We start from the raw sequence: 12,443 nt of genomic DNA, 5'->3' as shown, positions 1-12,443 counted from the left end.
CCAAGCTTGTCTATTGGCTGTGTGAACAGAGAGCAGGTAGGCAGCCTGGGACTCTTTCTGAATGACAGAGCAAGGAGAGCCTTTCTCTGTGGTGCCTGTAGCCATATGGAAAACACCAACCAATCATACTTTTTTTTTTCCTATTTCTTAGTTTTTATTATCAAAACTTCCAAACATACACAGAAAAGTATAATGAATCCCTGTCATCTATTTTGCCTATATTGTTTCATCTCTGATCACTTCATTTTTGTCCATTCTACTACTGGTGGAAATCTGGATTGTTTCCAACTTTTGGCTATTATAAATAAAGCTACTATGACCATTTTTATATGTGCCTTGTGATGAACACAAGCATTCATCTCTGTAAGGTACACATCTAGGAGTGAAACTGCTGGGTCATAGGGTAGATGCTTATTTAGCTTTAGTTTCCCCAAAGTGGTATGATTTACACTCCCAGCAGCCATGAGAATTCCAGTTGGTCATATCCATATCAGTATCAACAGGTGGTGCTGTCGGTTCTGTTAATGTTGGCCATTTTGGAGGGGACAGTGATTCACTACTGTGCTTATAACTTGCAATTTTCCTTATAACTAATAATGCAGAGAATTTTATCTCCTTGTCAGCCATATAAATATCTTCTTTGAAGTTATCTGTTTTTTGTCTTATTGATATCATTCAAAACCATTTATTGACAAGACTACCCTTTCTCCAATAAATGCAGTGGTGTCTTTTACACAATTAGGTGACCATATGTGGGTAACCATCAACTCTTGATGATTTTTATGGTCATCTCCTTCTTTGGGCCAGATGTGTCTAATCAGTGAATAAAATAAAAATAAGTTTGATTAGAAAGACAAGTCTACAAAATTAATCAGAAATTTGGATGATCTTTTTGGTAGTGTGCATGATACTGACACTTCCAGTTACAATTCTTTGCCAATCCATTAAAATCTCACAAATAAAATTCCATTACTTCTATTCAAAGTAAGCTACGAGTGTATAATACTCTATGTCACACACATGCTTTTCAATCATTATCCTTTAATCTTCTAAGTCAATAAACTATCTTTTAACTTTTTATTCTGAAATCATTTTAGATATATAGGGAAGTTGCAAAAACAGTAGAGTTCAAGTATACCCTTCATCCTGTTTCCCTTAAGAGTAACAATTTGCCTAACTATAGTGTAATTATCAAAACTAGGAAATTAACATTTGTATAATACTATTAATTAAACTATAGACTTCATTTGAATTTCACCTGTTGCCCCTCAATGTCCTTTTTCGGTCCCAGAATCTAATCCGAGATCTCCCAGTGCAATGTCAGTGTGTCTCCTTAGTTTCCTCCCACCTATGACAGCTCCTCATCCTTTCCTAGTACAGCGGTCCTCCACATAACGACATTTCAGTCAATGAGGGATCACACTTATGATGGTGGTCCCATAAGATTTTAATGGAGCTGAAAAATTCCTATCACCTAGTGATACCATAGCCATCGTAACGTCATAGTGCAATGCATTATTCACATGTCTGTGGTGATGCTGGTGTAAACGAACCTACTGCTCTGCCAGTCATACAAAAGCACAGACATATAATACTTGATAATGATAATAAATGAATGACTACGTTACAGGTTCGTGTATTTATTATATTAAACTGTTTATCATTTCGTGTATATTTCTACTTATAGCAAAATTTGCTGTAAAACAGTATGCTGTGCTGTATGGCGGCAGCTTCATACAACTTGTTTACCGCGTCTCTTGATTGCGTGATTTTCTCTTGTGCTTGATTTAATCTCATGTTGCTTTATAAATTTAGTGTAGCCTAAGTGTACAGTATTTATTAAAAAATTACATATAGTAATGTACTAGGCCTTCACATTCACTCACCGCTCACTCGTTGACTCACCTAAAGCAACTTCTAGTCCCACAAGCTCCATTCATGGTAAGTGCCCTAAGTGTATAGCATTTTAAATCTTTTATACTATATTTTTATTGTACCTTTTCTATGTTTAGATAAGGTTAAATACACAAATACTATTATGTTATAACTACCTACAGTATTCAGTACAGTAACATGTGTACAGGTTTACAGTCTAGAAGCAATAGCCTATACCATTTAGTCTAGGTGTGTAATAGGCTATGCCATCTAGGTTTGTGTAAGTGCATTCAATGTTTGCACAATGACAAATTCACCTAATGACACATTTCTCAGAACGTATCCCCATCATTAGGTAGCACAAGACTATATAGTCAAAATTTTTTATAACAAAAAACATTTATTTACAAATTATAAATATATATTATTACTAATACTTTTGTGTCACATAAAAATACATAAAAATACAAATATTAAAGGGCTGAATTTTACAAAAGAGAAATCCTTACATTTTCTTTATCCCAATGGATTCTCCTATATGCTCCCATTTTGATGTAAATAATAGGAATTTGGCTTTCTTCTACCAGATCATTTTAGGTAAAGATCACATGAAAAACTAAGACACATTCCTGCTCTGCTTCTGGATAAAATCTTCAGATGGCTACCAGCATTCCAAAAAGATATTAACTTCAAGTTGCTATATTCCATAATTTTCAATTTAAAGCAATTGATTGTACCCATTTCAATGACTATTAAACCTATCCACATGTGAATTTATTAGATAGGCTTGTTGGACATAAGTTTTGACCTGCAAACATATTTTAAAAAGGAGATCAAAACATGTGAAAAGGAAATGTAAGAGAAAAGAAGTTTAAAAAACGATTCACTCAAGTGAATATCCATTCTTCTGTACCTTTTTAATCATGTGATTTAAATGATCTATAGATAGTCCTAAAAGTAATTACAACCATTCACTCGCTCTTTTCAAATGTATGAAATATGAGAAAACGCAAATGCAATGGAATTAATATCCAGAACATTACAAAACATTTACTATTTTAAAGTCTTAAATACCAGTAAGCCTTTGAAGCCAGCTAAATTAATCTATACTGCCAGATAGTCATATTAACCCAGCTTAATCTCTGGCAATTAGAACAAGGTATGCAGCGTTACTATTCGACTCAGATAGAACCATAGCTGCACTATTTAAAACTTCTTTTTCTAATCTCAATTATCTTAGAAAAGGAATCCTGCTACTAGAAATACTGTAAGATAATTTATCTTTAAATGTCAATCAAACATTATACTTATAGCTTAGATAGTCTTTTAACTCAGGGGAAGAAGGCAGAGAGAGATTAATTTAATATTAATAGAACTCATTATCCTTTCTAGAAGAATTCATTAGAGTAACAGAGTTATTCAGAATGGAGAGAATGAGTAATGTAACAGCTGAAGTCACATCTCAATCTGACAAAGTCCCCAACCCCAGGATAATATGATGTCCTGACTTCTTAGTACATATTAGGAAACAATGGTGGTGGAAGACGATGGATATAAAGTGTCTCCTGGTTTTCCCTTTACTTCACTTCCAGCTGTTCTTCGGTTCCTCCTCCTGAACTGCAATGTTGGGGCTCCTTCGGGGCTCAATCATGGGCCCCCTTCCCTTTTCCCTTTACTGTCTCTCTAACATAAATGCCAGTTTTAGGTTGATGTCATCAAATTTACCGCAGCCCAGCCTTCTGGACTACAGGTTCACATATCCGACTATCTTTTAAAACTCTCCACTTTAAGATAGCTCATATTTCATCTATAACATATCTAAATAAGCACAGCTAGTAAAACAGCAAAAAATACTGAACACCTATTACAGGCCACACTCCATTCTAAGCATTTTTCATGTATTAACTTATTTAATCGTCACAACAATCCCATGAGATAGATACAACGATCATCCTTATCTTTCAGAGGGGGAAACTAAGGCACATAAAGTAACTAGCCCAATGTTAACACACTTAATACATAGCAGGGTCAGAATTCAAACTAAGGTCTGGCTTCAGATCCTATACCCCTGACAACTATACTAAGTCACCTAAATCGAAATCAAGTTTTCTCTCCCACATTTGTTCCCTTCTCCTGACCATAAATTCTCTCATCCCAATAAAGAGGCACGTAGTTTACTCAAGCTGGAAAGTAGGAATCATCGATTCCTTCCTTTCCCTCACTGCCCACACCAGCAAGTTGTCAATTCTACCTCCAAAACCTAGTCTCATCCCCAATCCTAGTATAGTCCGCATTGCAGAGAAACGTCCCGGAAACCAGTCCCCTAAATACATCCTCTACTCAGCAATGAAAGGGATATCCTTAAAAGACACCAGTTCATAAACGCTGAATTATTTAAAAACACTGAATAGCTTTCTCTCCCGCTGAGAATAAAATCCAGAAGCCTCACTATGTCTTTTGGAAGTGTGAAAATTAATAAATAGAAACCTCATTTAAAAATGGAGTTGGGAGCTTAGGAGGGAGAACTGTCCCACTCCTGTCACTCAACGCACACTACTGACCCCAACAGGAAGAGACTTACCTTGCATCTTCCATAGGAAGTGATACTATTTTAACCACCTCAGCAGGAGAAAGAAAAGATTGCTCTTTGCCTAGTGCTACTAGCTCAGCCAATGGGAGACAGCTATAACTGAGCCAATGAAAAGTCACTTTACTTCTAACTTAATTTCCTCCAATGGACTCTTTGTTTACAAGAGACCCACCCAAGTCCATACATGGGCATTCCTCATCTTTGTTTCTCTGGATTCCAGGTGGTTTACATTAGACCCCAATGTCCCAAATTGCAATTCTTTGTTGTTCTGGAATAAACCCGTTTTGCTGGAGAAATATCTGGTTGTCTATTTGTTTAAGATCAACAAAGACTCCCAGTTTATTTCTGAAACTGCATCTTAAGCCACTCTCTCTCCAGTTGCTTTTTTTTTCAAATGTATTTAAAGTTCTCCAAAGCCAATGAAAATAAATGTGCATAACCTTTTGTTTGGGATTATGCACAGCAGTGACCCTTTCAGTCGGCGGGGACAGAGGGTGACTGTAATTATAAAATGTTTGGGTCCCTGTGATCCTCCAAGCTGGGTGCCCAGCCTTCTCCTGTTTAGTCCACATTCAGGTGCCTGTGTATGTTTCCAATAATCAGAAAAAGGCCTCTTTAAAATCCACCAAATAACCAGCAACGTGGTTTCTAGAATGGAGAATGACCACCTCCTGGAAGAAAGGTAAATACTGAAACATAACAGAAGACATGATAAGGTACGCATTACCCTTTTAAACTTCTTCCTGCCATTTATTTACTCCCCTCCTCCCAAAAAGACCAAAAGGGCAGGGTGAAAGTCATAATAAAGCAATCATTTTAAAAATGGGCACATTAACATAAAATGTAAAAACAAAAAAGTAAAAGCTATATTCTTTAGACTCTTGCACTTAGAACATAGGCAGAACACAGGCAGCACGTAAATATTTCTTGATGTGATTTGTAACAATGGAAAGTTAAATATCAGTTCAAATGAGCCCATGAATCTATATTTGTAATCTAATAGAAAGAACTGACAGCCAGATTCCCTGCCTTTAAAAATACCAAAATACCTAGAGTTGCAATCTGATGTACTTACTGGCATCATCCATGAACTCAAAGTCACCTCCTAGTTCAGAACTTGAAAAGTGATACTGATCTGGATCAGCCAGAGCGCTCAGTAGAATCAACAGTACCACAGCATTGATGATCTGCAATGAGATAAAAAATTTAATATACCCAAAATATAGTCCCCATAAAAGAAAATTATACTGACCACATGGAGTTTAACTTCAACAGAGACTTAACTTTCAACACTAAGCCCCCCGCCCCACAACCAGGAGGACAGGCGAACATTCTCAAGGCTGAAACACTACCAGCCCATTCAGATGCAGCCAAAGGCAGAAGGCTTGGTGCCCAGATGATAGCTGGATTTCACCTCACTGCCCCCCTCAGCCAGGACCCTAGAGCAGTGAACAATTGGCACAAACATATGCAGCAGCTCTGATGCCAGTAGTTGGAAAAGCACAAAAACCTCTAGTTAGCCACATACACTCTAGTGAGAAACCCCAAGTTTTTGCAGGTGATAAGACATTCTCCACAGGTTCAGATCATCTTGGAAACAATGTCAGAAAATGAATGCAAATCTACTTAGTGGCACAGCCAGGATCCTTTTCCTGCAGTAGCTCATGTGAGCCCCTTTCTGTCCTAGGCCCACATTTCTGTCTCTTAAAAATCAATGAATACATTTCCCTCGGGTATTTCGAACTCAGCTTGTCTAAGTGGAAATCATCTTCCTTAACATCTCCTGCCTCTGCTCTTTTTCTGTTCTTTGTCTTAAAAAATAATGTCACCATTAATAATTGAAAGTGGAAAACACTCAGGCACTATGCTAAGTGCTTTATGTGGATCCTCTCTCGTAAGCCCTGCAATAGCCTAACGAAGTACTTGCTAAATTATCCCTATTTTATAGATGAGAAAACTGAGGCTCGGGGGTTAAGTACATTGCCCAAGTTCAGGCAGCTAACTGTGGAATTTGAATCCAGGAATTTCAATTCCAATACCAAATCTCTTAAAGTCTCTTGTCATACTTGAAACCTGATCACCTTTGGGCTTTTCATCTTCCTCATCCCCTCTCTCCAATCAACTGCAAAATTCTGACCATTCTACTTCTGCATCTCTATTTCACTTATTCATCCCGCCCGCCTGCTGCATGCTGTGCACACACCAAGTGCAGTGGGCTGAGGGGCAGGCGTTCTAGAGTTTAGCTCAGACCTGGGCTGAGATGGGGTTGTTATTTCTTTTTTCTGGGTTTAGAAACTTATGATAGAGCCCTATGTTTTACTCTTGTCAAAAAGGAGAGAAAAGATAAATAATCTTCATACATAGAGTAAGTCCTTTTACTAACTAAAGGCGTAGCCTAATATAAAAATAATATTTGGAAATACCTATTTACAGAAGAGGTTCAAATAGTCAGGTTATTTGTTTTACAAAATCCAGAATCCATTTTTAAACACAAGTGGTTAGGATCGTTGTAGGATTTGGAATACTTTTCTTCCTCTACCTTTCAAACTGACTGATTTTGGGGGGAAAAATATATATATATATCAATGAGGATAGCAATTTTCCAAAGTATACATATATAACTAATTTAAACAGATACTACAAGCATGTGGTTAAACATTTCTTTGAATTACAAGAGGGTATAAAGTGAAAACTCCCTCCTCTTCTTATCCACCAGTCACCCTCCCCACAATGGTTATCAGAACTACCCATTTCTTGTTTTCTCTCCAAAGATCAAAGAAAACCTTCGTAGCACATTTTAAAGAGAGTGTGATTAGCAAAACTCTAGTTAAAGAAAACATTTTAGGACATATCTAAGGCTTAACGGAAGGTACAAGCTAGTCCCACAACTGGCACGTGATGTTTGACAAAGATGTTCTTTGATAAACTGTCAAGTTTTCTTGGCATTTCATTCCCTCTATACTCTTATCTTTGGAAAAGGCAGTCCAAAGATTATGGACTGAAATAAGATCCAATAAAGTAACCTCAGAATGTGTTTTGAAAAAGTAGAGCACCAGACAAAGGCGGAATATTTGTGGTTATTGTAGTGCGGTTGATTTTAAGGCTGAAAAGGGAAAACATAAATGTGGATTCATGGGCTGTGCTTTCACGAAGGGCAGAGTAGGGAGGGTAAGAGAAGAAGGTGAGGAGGAGGTGCAGTGTGTCTGGTTATAGAAATATGGCCCGGATTTAGAGATCCCGCAGGGCTGGTTGTGGAGTTTGGATTGTATTTCTAAGTGTAATAAGACGCCAGTGGAGAATATTAAGGAAGGGAAAAGTGTGATCTAATTGGCATTCAAATGAGTAAATTACGTAAAACACCTAGAGGGTGACTGGCATATAACAGCCACTCAGATTAGTTCCCTTACCTCTTCACACCTTAACAAGAACCATATATAAGCTCTTGGCTGGCATCAGAAAATTATCCAGTTTCCAGATCCTCTGAGCCAGTGTTATGCAGCTGCTTTCCTGCCCTTTCAGTTTTAATGACCTATCACCTCTTATTCAGCTTGTTACTATTCCCTTGCCTGGCTTATATTTACTAATTGCCTATCACAGATCAGGTATCTGCTAAGCGCTTAGGAAGAATTCTCCAGGACTCAGAATATGAGGTTAAATAAGTTATGGGCCCAAATAACACAACGCATAAAGTAGTAAGCCCAACCAGAGTTTAGAGAAAGAATAATGAAGTTCAGAGAAAGACAGTACCAACGGGGTGACTGGGAGATGCAACGAAGATGGTAGCATTTGTACAGTGAACGGAAAGACAAGAAGGTTGTGGAATCTCAGAGGCTTGGAAAAGAACAAGTTCAAGTATGACTAAGGCCACTGGGACAGGAGCCTGTACTAAAATTGGCAAGTAGTTCAGTTTGATTGGAACACAGCATACGGAGCAAAGTGTTAGGAAATAAAACTAGAAATGCAGGCTGGGGCCAGACGGTGGAGGGTCCTCGACACCAGGATAGGAATTTGGGGTTTTATTCAAAGAGTTAATGAAGGATACGTAAAAGGTTTTTGAGGTGGGATACGACATGATCAGAGCTGTCACTAGAAACTACAAGTTAAAATGGAGGCAGGAAACCAGACTATCTCAATAGTCTGGTGAAGAGCTAATAAAGGTTTTATGGACTCAGCTCTATTCTCATGCCAACCCTGTAAGATTGTTATCTTATGCGTTAGTTTGAGAGGTTAAGTGAATTTATCTTAGGTTTAATATGTTAAAGAGCCATGGTTTGAACCCAAGACCTTTCCCCAGAGTGGTAGAATTATCAGAGTTATTAAGTGACTAGATGAAAAGATAAAGGGAAGCAAAAAAGACAGATTTCAAGCCTGGGTGATAAGATATATCTTATCAGAAATAAGGAAGATCACTTGAAGGACCACAGCAAGGTTGATTTTAGATATGTTGTACTGAAAAGTACTTGTAGGATGTCCAAATAATCATATTTTTAGCTTGTCTATCTGGCCTCTAATGCTCTTTCTCTCTATTCGAAACCTTTAGTACTCAAGCCTGCCCTCAGCTTTTGTTTGCCTGCTCAAGTTCTGACGGCCTGATACCTAGTCTCGTGTGCATTCTGCTCTCTTCTGCTCAGTCTCTGAACATGTCACATCATTCCTGACAACAGTTCTGACTACTGGTTTGGTGTGTTCCCCTCACTCCAAACTGGGTTCTATACTTAGCTGTGCACTAGCTGCTCTAGTAACTATTATCTGCCCCTGTATTTCTAGTCCTATGGCCCTTCTCTCTGTACTCATAAGCCACAGAACACAGTCCTGGGGCCAAGTCCGCTTCCAGGTGTCCATGTTCTTTGTGAGGTAGTCCAGAGAAAGTAGACATATATAGAACTAAGATGTGATGGTAAGGTCATTCGTTATATGTCACAAATGATTCACCATTACGCTCTTTTAATCACAGAGTGAATATTTCATAATAGAAGGTGTGCGCTGACACATATTTACTGTATTATTATGTAAAACCTAAACTGTTGGAAGAGAATTTGGCACACCATGATGTGAATGCAGTAGTGACAGGGTGATCTGTGAGGACGTAGGTCTGTGCAAAGGGGAGGGGCAGGGGTAGGACTGGCCATGGCAACAACTAAACACAGTCAGACGGAAAAGGTCAAATACAGGTCAAAGTCCCAAGAACATTGGATAAGAAGTAATTCCCGAAAGAGAAAAAATGGAAATCACCCAATCATCCATTCTGACCAAGAATGAAATGTCACCACAAATGAGAACCAAGAGATGCTAAACCTTGCCAGGAACAGATTATGTAATCACCACAGCTAATCTAAATGAAGAGAAAATGAGGGCATATTTATTTTCTCATTCAGTTAATGCTCACTTGCATTTGGACTTTGTCCATTTTGATAGGTTGTATACAAACTGTTCCCAATTCTATTTACAAAGTGTTCCTGCGGTGTCACATATTTTCCCCTTGTTCTTGATAATGATTACTTCCGTATGTAAATAAATTCAACTTCTGTCCAATTACTTAAGTGGTCTTCAGGCCCTTGTATTTTCTCTAGGGATCCAAAGTGCTCTTGACCTTTAAGTCACATATCAGATCCTAACTTGCAGCTTAAATCTAAACAACTGAAAATGTAAAAAGTAATTATCAGCTCTTTTTAAAAGCCTCAATAAAAGAAACAGTCAAACCCACTGAGACAGTAATAACACGAGAATCAAAAATTGGCACAGAAAGTTGTGTCCAAAATGATCATTGCAGATTTACTTAATCAAAACATGAAACAAAAATAGGAGAATGGCTAAATAATATTACAACCAAATAACAGAATCCTAAGCAAGCTTTGAAAATCATATTCAGAAAACATTCACAGTATAAAGTGAAAACTATAGTCTAAAAATGCTATATGATTCTAATTTTATTATGCATATTTGTAATATGCTCACATGTATAAATAACATACTAAAAGCACTAAAAATACAATGTTATAAAGCAAGTGGCATGTTTTCAGAAAACTTATAACTTTATCATTATACCTTTTTGTATTTTCCAGAGTGTCTAATGTGAGTATAATTGCTTTTAGAGTCAGGAAAAATTATTTAAAGCTTTGAAAATATTTTAATGTAAAATATGTTATAGAATATTATTATTAAATCTGATTCTCTAAAGAAAAATAATTAATAGTAAGAAGATGACCAAGAACAAACAAATCTGTCTGGGCATTCGAATCAAAACTTGGAAATATGTATAATGAGGGAGAAATATCAGAGTAAAATAGAATAATAATATCCGAGTAGAACAGAATAATAATAATAAAGGGATCTGCCACTTCCAATAACGGTGAACTAGGTAATACAAATCAATTTTCTCACTGAGGACAACTAGAAAACCTGGACAAAATATAAACAAATGTCTGTGAGAAAGCATTAGACAGCTAACAAGGAAGTGAAGAAGTACTGGGCTGAGATCCAGGCGAAGGCAGAAATGTCCCTGGAGCATTTGTCGATTCTAGGAAAGACGGATGAGAGCTAGGAGTTTGAGCAGCACCATCGACTTTGCTGGGCCTGGGTGTCAAAAGCTGGAGTTCAGGGCTTGTGGGGTGGAGGGGACGGGGGTAGAGGGCAGATTTCCCCAGGACTTTACCATTAAGAAATTGAAAGGATAAAGTGAACCATAGGAGTAAGATGAACCAGAAGTAGACAAGTCTTTATAGGGACACAGCCCAGTTTTGCATCATCTGAATCCTGAGATTGGATCAGGGGATCCTCAGATACTAGACCCCAGTAAGAAGCTACTAAAATCCCTAATGGAAAAATATATCATCCTATGCCTCAAATTATTTCTTCAATTTTTCAAATACAATGTCTAATATAAGAAACAGAAGATAGGACGCTAAGATCAAGAACCAGCAGAAACAACAGAAACAGACCATAGGTGCTCTATATATTGAAGGTGATGGGCATGCCCTTTATAGTGACTATGCTTCCTATATTATAGGAGATAAGAAAGAAACAGAATGAGAATTTGGCAGGGAACTAGAATCACATACATACACAAACACAAAAGACATGACAGATTCAAAAAGAATAAACAGAAACTCTAGAATGAAAAAATATAGTCAAATCAAGAATTCAAATGAATGGATTTAACCCATTAGACACAGCTGCAAGAAAATTAATGACTCAGATAAGACAGAAGAAAATATTCAGACAGCTGGCTTTAATAATAATAAAAGTAGTAAGAAGACAATGGAGTTAACATCTTCAAGATGCTGGGGAGGAAATGCCTACTTACAACTTTATATGAAGTAAAAAATAATCCTTCAAGGATAAAAATGAAACAAAGATACTTTCAGACAAAATTGAGGGAATTTGTGACTAGCAGCTCAGCACTAAAGAAAGCATTAAAGGGTGTTCCTTGGGCAAAAGAAAAATGATACCAGATAGAAGGCTGAAGGTGTACAAAGAAATGAAGAACAAGAAAAATGATGATTATGCTGGCAACTGAATATTGATAACATAATAGCAATAATAATGACTTATGAGTTCAAAATATAAATAGAATCAAAATAGACAATAATAGCATATAAATCAAGAGTAGATAATTGGAATTGAATTGATCTTAGGTCCTTGCATTGTCCAGGAAGAGAATGAAAGTACCAATTAATGTGAGATTTTAAAAAAAGTCAAGGATGTATGTTATAATCTCTAGGGTAACCTTTAAGAGAACAGTCAGACCTGAATGGTAGATACATGGGTGTTGGCTAATGACAACTGAGCTGTTCGTATTTTGTGCCCTTTCTGTATGTATGCAATATTCACAGTAAAAATAGATAAAAATAAAAAATATAAATTATGGTCTGATATGCTGTTTTCGGATAGTTGGCTAATTTTTATATGTCAATATTTAGAAATTTTTTCTAAAATCTATTAATGGCAGATATGCCTTTCACTGAGGTCCAACTTCAAC

At 37.0% G+C, this 12,443-nt stretch overlaps 1 protein-coding gene across 1 annotated transcript in view; it reads right to left on the bottom strand.

The window, feature by feature from the left end:
* LAPTM4B (lysosomal protein transmembrane 4 beta) overlaps positions 1–12,443 on the bottom strand; it is a gene marked incomplete at its 5' end in the record, with an annotated part of 63,289 nt that overhangs the window by 35,095 nt on the left and 15,751 nt on the right. Inside the window, one exon of the mRNA XM_023538237.1 lies at positions 5,541–5,652. Within this exon, the coding sequence (XP_023394005.1) occupies positions 5,541–5,652 (112 nt within the window). The remainder of the gene's footprint in view (positions 1–5,540; positions 5,653–12,443) is intronic.

This window comes from Pteropus vampyrus, unplaced genomic scaffold (assembly GCF_000151845.1).
Source record: "Pteropus vampyrus isolate Shadow unplaced genomic scaffold, Pvam_2.0 Scaffold215, whole genome shotgun sequence".
Lineage (NCBI taxonomy): Eukaryota > Metazoa > Chordata > Mammalia > Chiroptera > Pteropodidae > Pteropus > Pteropus vampyrus.
This window is presented reverse-complemented; position numbering and strand designations above follow the sequence as displayed.